General features: G+C 40.2%; 1 protein-coding gene across 22 annotated transcripts; it reads left to right on the top strand.

Annotated features, from left to right (window-relative positions):
• Positions 1-1,736: 1,736 nt before the first annotated feature.
• Positions 1,737-13,916, top strand: NR1H2 (nuclear receptor subfamily 1 group H member 2). 22 transcript variants are annotated; one of them, XM_087916536.1, is made up of 10 exons: positions 1,737-1,984; positions 3,166-3,388; positions 4,141-4,357; positions 4,515-4,643; positions 6,150-6,419; positions 7,263-7,504; positions 8,331-8,510; positions 9,366-9,465; positions 11,267-11,475; positions 13,254-13,916. In XM_087916536.1, exons 3-10 carry the CDS (start codon positions 4,318-4,320, stop codon positions 13,398-13,400), a joined length of 1,317 nt encoding a protein of 438 aa, XP_087772662.1. In that variant the 5' UTR covers positions 1,737-1,984; positions 3,166-3,388; positions 4,141-4,317; the 3' UTR covers positions 13,401-13,916. The 22 variants fall into 22 exon arrangements, with proteins under 22 accessions (XP_087772662.1, XP_026566486.1, XP_026566489.1 ...); XM_026710701.2 differs by having other exon boundaries at positions 1,737-1,814; positions 4,088-4,357; XM_026710704.2 differs by having other exon boundaries at positions 1,737-1,814; positions 4,088-4,357; positions 4,521-4,643.
• The last annotated feature ends 1,003 nt before the right edge of the window (positions 13,917-14,919 follow it).

Consider the following 14,919-nt stretch of genomic DNA (forward strand, 5'->3'; position numbering starts at 1 on the left):
ATTTGTCCAATGCCCTTGATATCTTTTAAAGTTGCAGCCATTACGATATTCCATTTTATGTTTATCTAGATAAAACCTGAGTTGAGATGTCAAATAATATCTCAGTGTTGTAAATAATGTATTTTTTTAAATTTTCAATAAAGATAACTTTATATTCAAGTTGACTGAGAAAGTGATGGATATTATCTGAACAGTGTAATACCACAGAAACTTTGACCGAGATGATATGTAACACACAATGCTTAGAGAAAACAAGTGGAAGGGAATATTGGTAATTGGTAATATTGGTAATTACATGCAACTTCAACTTTATCTAGGATATAGAGATAAAGACTATTAATCAGGTCCATAAAAATGCAGTTCTTGGAAGAAATCAGCAATGGAATTATTAACCTGCTGACATTGTATTCTTAAATTACCAGAATGTTTTTGACAAAATATCTCACCAATGACAGTAAAATTAGTTGTCACTGAATAAAATGAGAAGAGACCAAATTTTGATAACAGGGGGATGTGCATTTTTGTAGAGGCTAATGATGCAAAGTTGAATTCTATTGTGAGCATTGTGTCCAGTTCTGTGCACCTCACTTCAGGAAGTACTCAGAAAAATCAAAACCAGTCCAGAGAAAAGAAAATGATCAAAATGATCAGAAACAAAAAATATGGACCATGAGTTCTAAAAACTGAAGGTACTTTCCTACCATTCTAACATAGGAAACAAATGAAAACTACAGTCACGGTTCTAAAATAGATCTAGAAAAGATAACATGCATAAAAAATATCTAGGCTTGTCTCCATATCAAGGAGATGCATGCCTTGATGTGATATTGAGTTGGCCACGCCCAGCCAATAACAAGACCACCAAACCATGCCCACCAACTAAGCCACGCCCACAGAACCGGTTGTTAAAAAATGTGAATCCCACCCCTGGTTTATGCCCAGTTGTGACAAGTGAAATCTTATCTATTGAACATGTTCTTTTAAACTGTGAATTTCATTCTGATTTGAGACAAAGGAATCTTCTTCCCTTTATTAAAATATTCCCTATGCATTCCGATGAATATATAAATTATCTGCCAGCAGTTAAGACATCTTGTACTTATCAAGATGCACTTTAACAAGATTGCCATTCCAGACAGGTCAGACTCACTATATATCAAATTATGTGGAGGTCTCTCACTGCGGTTGTTTGATGTAGTTCTAAGGCCAAATAAAGTTTGTAATTGTACTTGCATAAATGTATAACATAACCCATGAGAATAAAATAAGTCCAATCTGACTTGGCTTTAGAATGTTTGGATTCTATATAGAACATCCAAGGTTTGCTTCTTAGGGAAAAGAGAACTTTAATCAATGCATTGTTTTTGTGTGAAGACGTTGTGAAAAGCAACCTGGAGCCCGCAAAAAATACACCCCGTGGTTGAAGAGTGAACCATCACCACGGAACTTGCTTCAGCAAAGTGGATATAAATGAGGCTGCCAAATCAGAGTCTTGTGATGTGGCTAAATGGAGTCCGAATTGCACAACTCCCCCTCCACACACACCTCCTCCCCTTTCTGGAAGCACAAAGAGCTCTTCTCCTTCCGGGTCCACCCCGCTCGGTGTTGTGTAACACTTCCCCCATTCAGCTAGTAGCGCGACGCCAAACGTAGAGCAGAGGAAGAGGATGGCGCGCCCTCCAGAGAAGGGGTGGTTTCCCACGTTGGAAAGGAAGTGACGCCTACTCAGGGTTCCCGGAAACGCTTCGCTTCTGTATGCGAAAGAAGTGTTTTCACTGGTTTAGGCAAGTGGTGGGACTCCGAGACAACAGAAGGTAAAGAGTGGTCTCGAAGTATTGTACGCGGGAGAGGGACATCTCATGGTATCCACCGGGCGAGGATGGGGGTTATAGTGGCTGGGCTCCCGGTTCCTTGCGTCGCAGGCTCTGGAGCAAATCTGGGAAGTAAAACTGCACTCCCCCGCAGTCCCCAGTTCAGAAGACGGGTAGAGATCTCAGCTGCTTGCATCCTGTTAACTCCGTCGTCCCATATTGGTTTTCTCGGGGTAAATCCTGTGCGGTCAGGGAAGGTTTTCTGAGCGAGACTGGAGCGGTGTCGAAAGGTTTGGGGCTTTTGAGCAGGGAGGATCCCCAGATCACTCCTCCGACTCGTTGAGGTGGGAGGAGGCAGAGAACTTGGGAAAGAGAAATCTTGGCCCTGCTTTTAGGAGAGGATCAGCGACGAAGGAAGAGGTGTGACACCAAATGCTTCAAACCGTTGGCTAGGGCAACTTACAAGTGGGAGGAGACGTCAGTTTCCAATGAGTGGAAGATCGTTAGCTTGGAGGGGTGCCAGGCCTCCCGATAAGTTTGCTTTGAGAGCTTATTTGAGGGGCAGGCGGGGTGGGGTGGGGGAACCCTTACAAAATAGACTACATTAAAAATTTGGAGATCTCAGAATGTTACCTCTCTTTTGAAAGTTACACAAATGTTACAATTTTTTACATCAGCCTTCATTCAGAGACTATTGTATGTTAAGATAATAATTCTGGGCATCATAGCTATGAATAAATGCCTTAAGGATTTAAAGCAGGAGTCCCTAATTGTAATTAGGTTTTTTAAATATTTGGTTGATGTATGATTATATTGGTATTTGTCACAAAGATAGGGTAACAAAAGCATATATTATTGATAAATACATAAAAAGAATATATTAGTAAATATATTAATAGGATGTACAAGGGTTTTTACATTTTTTTCTGGGTGAACTTGTTTCCTCAAATTTCTTTGTCATAGCTAGCCAGAATTCTGGCTTTTTGCAGGGAGGACTTTGGGGTAAGTGGATTGTTGATATTTTTAGCTGTTCAAAAATGTTATTTAACTTCTTTTAGACTTCAGTAATAATTTTTATAGGTTTCACACCTTGGGAAAGAGCAGGAAAACAAAATTCATTAATATAATTGAGATCTGAGGTTGCCAAAAAAAAACTGTTTTAGGCTCTGTATGTGGCTTTGAGCCATAGGTTACTCACTTTTTATTTTAATACTGTTGAACATATAAGAGGAAACCGTATCAACATGTTGAAAACTAAGTATTAGTCAAACTGCCTTATGCCCTTCACACAATCATATATTATGGTGTACAATAAAGGAATTTGCTGATTTCTTCTTTCTCTTTCTTTTTTCAGGCTTTTTCCTCTTTCTTTTACCTCCAGGCAGTAATTATATCATCTGTACCCCCTTCTTAATAACTGCTGCTGTGCCCCTTCCACAAACCCTGCTATGTATATTAGCTGAATATCTTTCAATATTTGGGGGGTGGGGAAGGTGAAACACAATTTAAGGACAACTTCCCTGCCTTGGATAAAGTTCTCATGGAATGTTTGACATAGAGCAAATAACTATATGAGGGTAAGTAACAGTTTTGGAAAAGAAGATCAGGGGAGGAGAATAAGCAGCTTTTGCCTGTGGATAAATGTTGAAAGGGGAGGGTTGACATAGGAAGATGCAAAAATAAAAGATATGAGGAGCTGTTGATATATAGGATGAAGATGATCCTTTTTCACATTTTCCCTTTTGTATATTCGTGGGGAAAAGTCTATTAATAGTTGTATCTTGTGAACCTTATTCACCTTAGTAAGAATTACATGTAGGTGGAAGTTTTCTCTCTCCTCTTTTCTGTTTGTTATTCGCCACCCCCCTCCGTCTCCCCCATCTCTGTATCCTTTGTTTCCTGTCCAGTGAGAAAGGCAGACATTCTTTGCTTGTGATTCTCTTACTTGCTGAGGTCTTTGAAATTTAGTTGAAAGTACAGTTTCCTCATCATTGGTGTAGAAGTAGACTTATGTTAAATCAAGGCAAAGGCAATCTAGTAATAATTTCTAAAATGGCCTTATCACAAGCATAGTATGAAGAAACAATTTATTTATGCTATTGCCCTCAGCATCTAGAATCCACTGATGTGCTTCTCCAAATATGGATATTCCATGGAGCCATCATAGATAAGAGCTGTTGCTCTTCCTCAGTAAATCTGGCTTATCTTTTTAATTATGTTTCACAAAGTAGCTACTTTTGATCCATGTGACAATAGTTTCCCTATGTTGTTTGCAGAATTGGTTATTTGAGGGCGCACTTAGGTGCATATGGATTCTTTTTCCTATCAGGCAGGAGAGCACAACTTTTGAGATAAAGCACTTCTCCCAGGACAAGACGGAGAATGGTAGGACTTTTGTCTTTCCCAAGGAAATGAAAGAGGACTGAAGAAGCTAAGTTCCAAGGGACTATTTTGTTGTCTGATTCAAAAGCTAGCTATATAATGCTGCCGTGGCTCATGCCCTGAGATGGCCAAAACAGGCAACAATGAGCCTCAGTTATCACAAGGTAAGCTTAATAAAATCAACCAGATGGCCCACTGCTGAACAAGAAGAAGAAACTTTTCAGAGTTTAATCTTCTTCTTCTCCTCCTCCTCCTCTTCCACTTCCTCTCCTCCTCCTCCTCCTCTTCCTCCTTCCACTTCTCCTTCCTCCTCCTTCAAAGAAACAGACTGTGGGGAGCCCACTTCACAGATCAAAAATGAATGGTCAGTGGCAAAGACAGAGTCTCAGAACACAGTGAAAATTGAAGTAATTTGCACAGATGATGGCGAAAGCTCTACGCACAGCACTGGTGAGCAAAATAATCGATTCAGCAATCTGAAGTGTATTAGAAAGGGAAATATTGTTGCGGAAATTACTATTACAGGTAGTCCTGAATTACTGCTGTAATAAGCAAACCCATCACAGTTTTAACGTGATGGTCATAAATCAGGTCGCCCAAATGACCAACCTGATTTTACAATTTTTTTTTTGCAGAGACCCTTCAGTTACTGCCGTAGTCATTAAGCGAAGCAATAGTTCACCATAGGCCCAATTTTGTTGAAAACTTGAATTAACTGAGAATGTTTGGCAAAAACATAAAATGTGGTTGCATGACTGCAAGATACTGTAAACAGCTGTAAATGTGACCTGATTGCTGAGTATCTGAAGTATGATCATGTGGTTGTGGAGGGAGGTCTGTCATAGCTTCAAACAGTTCCCAAGAAATCAGTCATAAATCGAGGACTGCCTGTACAGTTGTAGTAAGAATTTAAAGCAAAAGTCCATGTGTTGTTATGTTTTAAATGTTTGTATGTTCTTTTTCTATATGGAAATTTGAAGAAAATAACTAGTTTGTATGAAATAATAGGCCAGATTCCCATGAATTTTATTTTATTTTAGGGATAATGTACTTATGCAGCCTGTCCTGATTTGATTGTTCTTCCATCCAGTGGGAATAACTAAGCAACTATATTGGTATGGGTGGCACAAAAAGACACTCTTTTCATATTGATGCATCAATCTCAAAAATAATTGGTTTGGTCAAAAATGAAATTTGATTAATACTTAATTAAATTGATTATTTAGCTAGTTCAGTTGTTATAATTTCCAACTTGCCCATTGCCTCATTTAAAATTACAATTCATATATGGTAACATATGGATATACTGCAAAGATTGCACTCAAGACTTTCAGGAACTGAAAGAAGCAGATAATAACCACATATTTTCACAGGAATATGGAAGCCACAAACCACTAAAAACCATCAAGGCACTTTCAACATGATATAAAAGCTTAGGAGAGCTGAACAAGTGTTTTAGATTGTGTAGTTTGGTAGCAAGTAGCTAAATAAATGAAAGGAGATCCAGGGCAAAAGCTTCTGTTTTCACGAACTTTGTAGCTAGATACCACTTGAAAAAGAGGAGGAAGAGTGGTTAAGTCTGCCTGTCTAATTGGATATAACAGGAAATATGCTGACTAGGGAATTCTGGGAGTTGAAGTCCATGCATCTTAAATGTTTGAAAAACACTGCTTAACACTAACCACAATAAAATGCAATCCCTTCTCTATCAGTCTTATATGTTCCATCATGACTCATGGTTGCTTATTTTTTTTAAATGCTATCAAATGATTGGCCACTGGAGATGGTAGAAGAGTTAAGAATAAACCAAGTACACTCTTTCGGCAATAGTCAGGCATGTGAGCAGTTTAAAAACATTGAAATTAATGCTTGGCAATTAAGAAGTGTTTGTGTGTGGGGGAAACCCCTATTTCTCTTATAGTCATTATCTTTGGTTTTCTCTCTCTTCCTCTGCAGCTGAGGAGCCAGCCCGCAAACGCAAAAAGGGACCTGCCCCCAAGATGTTGGGGGATGAAGTCTGCAGCGTGTGCGGTGACAAGGCCTCGGGTTTTCACTATAATGTCCTGAGTTGTGAGGGTTGTAAGGGCTTCTTCCGGCGCAGTCTCATCAAAGGAGCTCAGTATACCTGCAAGGGCAGTGGGCAGTGCCACATGGACATGTACATGCGCCGGAAGTGCCAGGAATGCCGGTTGAAAAAATGCCGACAAGCAGGCATGCGGGAAGAATGTAGGTCATGGAATCTTAGCCACTACAACCAGTTGAGGTCACTTCTCAGGGCCTAGCTAGGAATGGGAACTGTCCTGGTGCAGGCACTGCCTCCATTATAATGATTTCCAAGAATGGCACTGGGCCCTGTCATCCTAGGGATAATTCTTTAAAAAATAGATGATTGATGGCTTCATTTTGGAAGGGATTGATCTGTCTGGGAAATAAACAGAACCAGCAGACTAGCAGGGATCATCCCAATGGAATAAAGTTGGGAGAGAAGGCAGGAAGGAAAATTTGCTCCCAGAATTCTAAATGCTTCGTTGACCTTTTAAAGATTGAACACTCTAAGACAGTGTTTCTCAACCTGAGCAACTTTTAAGATGTGTGGACTTCAACTCCCAGAATTCACCAACTAACCTGGCTAGAGAACTCTGGGGATTAAAATCTTACCTATCTTGAAGTTGCTTCAGTTGAAAAACATTGCTGCAGAAATGAGAGATCTATAACCCACCAGATGGCGCTGAAGACTAAGCCAAAATAACCAATAGTGAGAAAGGATGGGAGTTGAAGTACTGTCCACATTTGATAGGCCGAATGATCCTTATTTTTATCAGTAAGAAACTGGGAAGTTACAAACATCAAAAAGAAAAAAAAATGCTGAAAGTGTGAAGTTTTGAGTCAACGGGATAGATTGGATTGTACTCTGAGGGAAAATAGTACTGAGGCAAAAAATATTTTTTTCTGGGCAGTGCATCCCACAGTTGAGAAAGATGATTCTTCAAAATGTTAAGTGCATCTGGAATTCTCTGTTGAACTTTTGAGGTCTTTTCATTTCATGCCAGACTCTCTCTCTGTCTCCAGGTGTCCTTTCAGAAGAGCAAATCCGCAAGAAGAAGATCACTAAGCACGAGGGAGATGGGGTTCCAACTGGGGACAGAGATGGAGGCGAAGTACTTCGAGTACCTCCGTTGCTCTGTGATCCTGCTTTATCCCAGCCTGAGCCAGTTCCTCTTACCCCACAGCAGGAGGGCATGATCCAGCAGTTGGTGGCGGCCCAACAGCAGTGCAACAAGAGGAGCTTTAGTGATCAGCCCAAAGTCACAGTAAGTGGGTGGGTGTGTGTGTGTGTGTGTGTGAGAGAGAGAGAGACCTAAATTGGTGTAAAGTCCTGGCTAGTTCCAAGGCTACAGCCTATGGCAAAGGCAGGCAGTAGTCTTAATGACTTTCTAGAACAGCTTTCCTGTCCTAATGGTCTCCAGAATAAGTTGAACTGTGACTTCCATGATTATAAGGACAAAAGGACTAGACCCAAGGACATTTTTTTCCCAAATGCTATCACTCTGCTGAACAAATAATTCCCTCAACACTGTCCAACTATTTACAAAGTCTGGATTATTATTACTATTAATCTTCTCACCACTCCTTATCACCCATCCCTTCCCACTTGTGACTGTATGACTGTAACTTTGTCACTTGTATCCTTACAATCTATATTGACTGTTTCCTAGTAGGATTTGATTGCTTATTGTATCCCATGACTATTATTAAGTGTTGTACCTTATGATTCTTGATGAATGTATCTTTTCTTTTATGTCCACTGAGAGCATTTGTACCAAGACAAATACCTTGTGTGTCCAATCAAGAATTCTATTCTATTCTATTCTATTCTATTCTATTCTATTCTATTCTATTCTATTCTATTCTATTCTATTCTATTCTATTCTATTCTATTCTATTCTATAAAAAGAGATTGGACAACCATTTGTCTGAAATGCGATAGGGTTTCCTGCCTGAGCAGAGAGTTGGGATAGAAGACCTCCAAGGTCCCTTCCGACTCTGTTATTCTGGATAAGCCATAAAGTGTACTGGACAGACCTCATTCCCTTTTTATTTCCTCCCTTATCTCTTATTTTTCCCATTACTTCCCAGCCTTGGCCAGTGAGCAGTGACCCCAACAGCCGGGAGGCACGCCAGCAGCGCTTTGCCCATTTTACAGAATTAGCCATCATCTCAGTACAAGAGATTGTGGACTTTGCCAAGCAAGTACCTGGCTTCCTGCAGCTCTCGCGAGAAGACCAAATCGCATTGCTGAAGGCTTCTACCATTGAGGTGAGCAGGGGTGATTCTTTTGCTTCCAAAGCTATAAGAGCTAAAAGTCTTACGTTGGCTAAGGCTGATGTCCTGAAAATGTCTGTGTAGCCAACGATCCTACACCTTACAGTAATAACTCAGTGAAATCTGGCATAGCACATGTTTTGCACAAACAGATTAATCAGTAATATTTCCAATAAAAGAGGACCAGGTAGCAAGTGATGAAAAAGATTTTCTGCCAAGGAGATTTTTGTAATCTGCTGCCATTGATTTCAACCTTGGCAGCTTGTGTGGACTTCGACTCCCAGAATTCCCTAGTCAGCCATTTCTTCAAGATGGCAAGGTTGGGTAACATTGATAAACACTGGGAAAATGAGTTCCTTTAGTATAAACAATCCTATTTTTAACAATATATGATTCACCAAAACAAATTACACAGACCTGCTCACAAAGATCATTACTTCCTGATCTTAAAGCAAAATAACAATAATTTCTCTATTCAAAGTTTTTCAAATAGAATTTTAAAACGTGGCTCTGTAGTTTTATAATCCAGGTACAAAGACTATTGTCTATGAGAATTAGGGTGTGCTGTAAAAACTTTTCTATGAACACAGAGTGGGTATTTATGATACTTGCTGTTAACACTGCTTTTACTGTATTGAACTGTGTACTGCATTGTGTGCTGCTTCTGCTTTTTAGGGCCCCAGAATGGGAAAGGATATAATTTTTTTAAGCAGAGAAAAGGAAGGAGAGTTTAGCTTTCCAGAGAATTAATAAGCATGTGGTATATTAAGTTATCTACCTAAACACATACCACAAATAGTTTTTTTAGAAGGGCAATAGCTGTTCTTTGACACATGCTTGTCTTCTTAGATCATGTTACTAGAGACAGCCCGGCGCTATAATCATGAGACTCAGTGCATTACATTTCTTAAAGATTTTACATACAGCAAGGATGACTTTCACCGTGCAGGTGAGTGAAAAGTAATTCATGACGGGGTGATGTAGGCAAGAAATCTGCAGCCAGAGGGGTGGGGGGAATCAAAATTGTGTATGGAATGGTAGAAGCTACTCCCAAAAAATTCCTGGGTCCACCCAAGAAGAATTAGCTGGCTGGGAGTGATGGGAATTGTGATATAAACATGAGGAGAACCAGATTTGAGAAAATTGCCTTGACAGTATAAATAATCATACTTCACACATAAATCTCACATCTGATAAAACCTCACAAAAAGAGAGGTTTTAGTTTCATATGTTTTATTAAATTGCCCAGGATGGTTATCTCTGCTTAAAGAAGAGGCCCTATTCCCATATAGAAGGCAAAATCTTAGCAGTTCCTTTTCTGGCATTTGGATTCTTGGCACATTATGACTCCCCTTAGATACAAAATGGAGAAATTGAGAACCTAGCATATGTGAATGTTGGTTAATTCTCCATTCCAGAGAAGCTTCTTGCTAGCCCAAGTTATGCAGTCAAATCTATACATTTTGAGTAGATTTCAAAGTAAGCAGAATTACTATTTTGTCTAGAAATATATATTTTGTATTTTCCCAAAATGTGTTTTGTTTAAAGTTCTTACCGAGATGGAGATAGATTTTATTTTTCAAAAATATATTTGAGGTTACTAATATATTTCCAAAGGGATAAATATGGGTGGACCAGTGATGTATTTCTGGGTGATTTCTTCTGATTCCATGTTTCACATCTCAAGTGAAAAGGTGTCGTAAATATTACTGAGCTTTCATATTTAATGAGAGTTTGCATTTGTTTCTAATCATCCTTTTGCAGAGGTGAACCTATGAGGCAAGACCTAAATATTTGGAAATAACTCAGATTGTCCTTTGTATCTTTTGCATGTCTGGTCTTGATTCTGGGATCTTTATTGTGCAGTGAAAAGGGTGTGTTAGTTCAGGCTCTCTAGTTTAGTTTCTATCGTCCTTCCTCTGTAAAGGAACAGTTGTTTACACGTCATATTATATAAATTTTTTCTATATTGGAAGAAAGCTTGGGTGAATTTGTATTAGAGGAACTTAAAAGTATTTGTTCTTCGCATATTTTCTTTTTGCCTATAGCTAGAGTTACTTTGTAGCAAGCATTTGTTATCTTAGTTATACTGTATGTTCATTTCTAAGCCTTGTTCAAAATGCTGACAGTTTATGGTAAATTCATCCAATCCAGTTGATTTATTACTAAACTATCAGCATCCTGAATTCAGCTGAAGAATTGTACTTTACTGCTAGTCAAGAAGGTTAGTTAAGGAGAAAACATGTTTTGTAGCTGTGGATGATTACTGAATTTCTTTAGGAAATCTGTATCAACCTTATTTCTCTTGCTTCTGCCTGGCTTTTTTTTAAAAAAAAATAATCTTAAGCATTTAGCCTGCCAGGTTTTCAGATTATTTTGCGCCACTAACAATGCTCTGGTTGAACTACTGTCTAATGAAATTACAATGTTGTTTTCTGTTTTAAAAGATAGTTACCGTTATAATGAATTAGCTCCTCATTTTTATGGCTGCATCTATAGGATGCCATCTTCTGGGGAGTCTTTTCAATCTTCATGTCTATCTACATCCCAAACTTAATTTCTCTTATGCATTTATGCTTTGAAGCACTTATAAGCTTGAACAGTACAAAATAGCTCAAGTGGGGTAGGATAGAAATCTAAAAACAAACAACAAATACACTTGGAGGTCTGAGCATAGAAAATTAGATGACATCTATCGTTCCCTAATGTTTCATTTCTCTCCCTCTCCAATTCCCTCACCCCAAAACAAGGTCTTCAGGTCGAATTCATCAACCCCATATTTGAGTTTTCCCGGGCCATGCGACAGTTGCAGCTGGATGATGCCGAATATGCCCTTCTCATTGCAATCAACATCTTCTCTGCTGACAGGCCAAATGTACAGGACCATGGCTTGGTGGAGGCATTGCAGCAGCCGTACATTGAGGCCCTCAGTTCTTACATCCACCTCAATCGGCCACAGGTATCTGGATTGGGGAGAAGGGAAGCAGTGAATGCTGAGGGAGAAAACCATAGAGCAAAGGGGATAGATTATCATCATTGGGTGGAAGAAAAGTGATAAAAAAATAACATTCCTCCTAGTTTAAGGCCCAAGGCCTCTAGTCCTACTGACGGTTTCCTATAGCTAGACTGTGGTGACAGGGTGTGGAGACAAGTGTTCTTCCTGAAACATTTTTGGATTGTGCAATTCTGTCCTGCTTTCACTAGATACTACCTGTCAAGAGCCTGAGTAGGCCAATGGCTCCTTCCTTCCCCTTCCCAATTTTTCCAGTTCCTTTTTTCCTTCAGGTTGTATCTTAATAAATCATGTATCTTTCATAGGCCATAGTCAAACATATATACTATTTTCAGATAGATGGGCAGGATTAAGTAAAAAACGTTTTCAATTTACAGATACTCCTCAATTTATGACCAAAATCCAGCTCAAAATTTCCATTGCTAAGCAAGATCATTGTTAAGTGAATTTCACCCCAATTTACCACCCTTTCCTGTCACAGTTATTAAATGAATCGTTACCACTGTTTAAGTTAGTATCGTGATTGCTAAGCAAATTTAATTTTCCCACTGACTTTGCTTCTCAGGAGGTTGCAAAAGGTTATCCCATGATCCTGAGACACTGCAGCCGTGGTACGCCAGTGGCCAAGAATCCAAATTTTGATTACTTAACCATGGGGTTGCTGCAGTGGTCTTAAATACGAAAAAATGGTCACCAGTGACTTTTTTCAGTGCCATTGTAACTTTGAATCTGTCACTAAATGAATGGTTGTTAGTCAGGCCTCGTTTAACATTCATTTTTGTATGTTTATTTATTAGACTTGTCGGCCGCCATCTCACCCAGAGTTCATTTTTTTCAGCAGCCTTTCAAAGTTACGATGTCACTGAACGAAGGGATTTAAAATCAAAGGGATTTAAATTCGCTCCTTGAAATTCTGGGGTGTTGCAGTCAACGTAAATTTGGGGCAAACCAAATTTGGCAACCAAGTTGTATTTAGGATGGTGGCAGGATCCTGACGTCACGGGGGGGCCATTTGGTGACTGTCTCTGCTGGCTTTTTCCCAAGTAAAATCAATGGGGAACCTAGCAGAAAAGATAACAAGTTGGTCAAGTCTTCCCCCAGCTATTCTTCTTCTTCACCTGCGCGCGCGCGCGCACACACACACACACACACACACACACACACACACACACACAGAGTATTCTCCCCCCCCCCCCTTCATTCACCTATACTGCTCCTTCCTCCCTCCCTTTGCTCACGCACACCGTGACTCTTCTTTCCCTTACCTTTCTTCCGTTCATGCTGCTCCACAGGACCTCCCTCTCCAACTCACGCCCCACCTGCGCTGGGTCTCCCCTGTGACACACCCCTTATTCCTTACCTGGGACTTCTGCTGCTGCTGCTTCCTTCTTAATTTGTTGTGTGTCTCCACAACAGCAACTGGAACTGCCTGGATTGCCATCGCTGAGCAACGCGGCCACGTCACATTGTGCTTCGCATCGCTCGGTGACGGCAATCCCAGTACCAATTGCCATCATAGCTGATTCTTAACTGTAGGTAAAATGAAATTTTAGTTCTCCGTGCATTTAATCAGTTGGTATTCCTCTCAAGCACTTAACATTTAAAGGCAACTTTCTGAAAGTTCTGGACCACGCACAGCCCTGGAGCCTCTCAAGTGACACAACTCTGACTAAAGGCATCGCGCCTTTCACCAGACCTCTTTTGGCCTCCCTTTCTTCCCACAGGACCACCTGATGTTTCCCCGCATGCTGATGAAGCTGGTGAGCCTGCGGACGTTGAGCAGCGTGCACTCAGAGCAGGTCTTTGCCTTGCGCCTTCAAGATAAGAAGCTTCCGCCACTTCTGTCTGAGATCTGGGACGTCCACGAATAGACCTTTTGAATGGACTGGGGGAGAGGCAGACCTCTCCCAGTGGCACCAGCAAGGCATGTTCCCCATAGCGAGTCTTTGGATTCAGCATAAGCCTTACAATGGCTGGACTGGGATCCTGCCAAAAGAATTGAGTCAAGTGAGCTACTAAGCACTTTCGTTTTCTCCGCCATCTTTCTTCCATTGCTTCAGATTTGGGGGAGGAGGGAGGGGAGGTCGGTCACCAACTTCCTTCTGAGTGGGAAGAGGGAGAAGTGAAAAAAAAAAATAACCCTTTCCTCCAAAGACTGCACCCTCTCCTGTTTGTGAACAGCAAACAGCTGTGCCCTGAATCATTAACTTAACTGCAGTTAAGTTAATGTACAGATTCACTTAACAGCGATGGCAAGACAACCGAGAATTGTTTCTACTTAGGGAAGGAAGAGTTTTAACAATGAAAATAAGAGGAGATTGCCATATGTAGTACCTGGTTGTATGAGGCAAATACCCAGAAGAAATAAACTGGTCATGAAAATGAAACATCTCACTGTTCTCCTGGGTGAGAAATGTTCCCTTGTAGTTAATTGGGGCAGGGGAGAGGGATGGTGGTGTGTGTGTGTGTGTGTGTGTTGTGGAAAGCCAGGATCTTGTCTGAAGAGAAAGGAAGCAAAGTTCTTAAGAATACTTGACTGAGTTCACTTACCATTCATAAAGGATGTGTGTGAATGTGTATGTGTACTCACAAGTACCCCACCACAGCCGATTCCATGTCACATGCTAGCCACTAAAGGCAAGAGTTTAGTCCCCGGAACATTCTAGTGGCAGCAAAATTAGGATTTTTAACTATGTGAGTAATTTGTTTTCTTTATAATTTTAAGATAATATGAAGACATGGAGCATGCCTTAATCCTCCAGTTTTGTCCTTCATACCTTTTGCAACCCTATAAGGCGGAAAAAAAAAACCCACACAGGCTTCCACTCTTGATTGTCTCATGTAAGCAACTATTCGAAGTTGTGACAATGCTAAAACAACAACAACAACCCGTTTGTGACCAATCCTCACATTTAATAACAGTTGCCGTATCCTGCAGTCATATGATTGCTATTCATGTGCTTTGCAACCATTGAGCAATTTTCGCTTGTGATAAGCAGTTAACGTTGTACAGTATGAAAGGTGGAAATAAAATCGTAAGTCACATTCGCATGACTTTTCACTTAGTGACTATATCACTTAACGACTAAAGGTGAAGTAAGCTCATATGCTTCAGTCAGGATCATGTGATTTCCCACTTAGCGATCATGTTGCCTCCTAATTATAGTTGCTAAGTGAGGACTACAGAAGAAAAAAGTGCAGTCCTCAGTTAAAACATAATTGTCTATTCCTGTTACTGACTGTGGCTTTGCCAGTACAAGTCATTTTACATTGTATATTTAATGCCACATGTGAAATGAATTTTTGAGTTTTGTGATCCAAGGGAAGCTGAAAGCTAGAATTCTTAAAGATCTGGGTGCATTTCACATGCCCTCGGCATGGATTAGGCTA

The sequence above is a fragment of the Pseudonaja textilis genome, chromosome Z (genome assembly GCF_049901715.1).
Source record: "Pseudonaja textilis isolate UNSWEBS1 chromosome Z, rPseTex1.2, whole genome shotgun sequence".
Taxonomy (NCBI): Eukaryota; Metazoa; Chordata; class Lepidosauria; order Squamata; family Elapidae; genus Pseudonaja; species Pseudonaja textilis.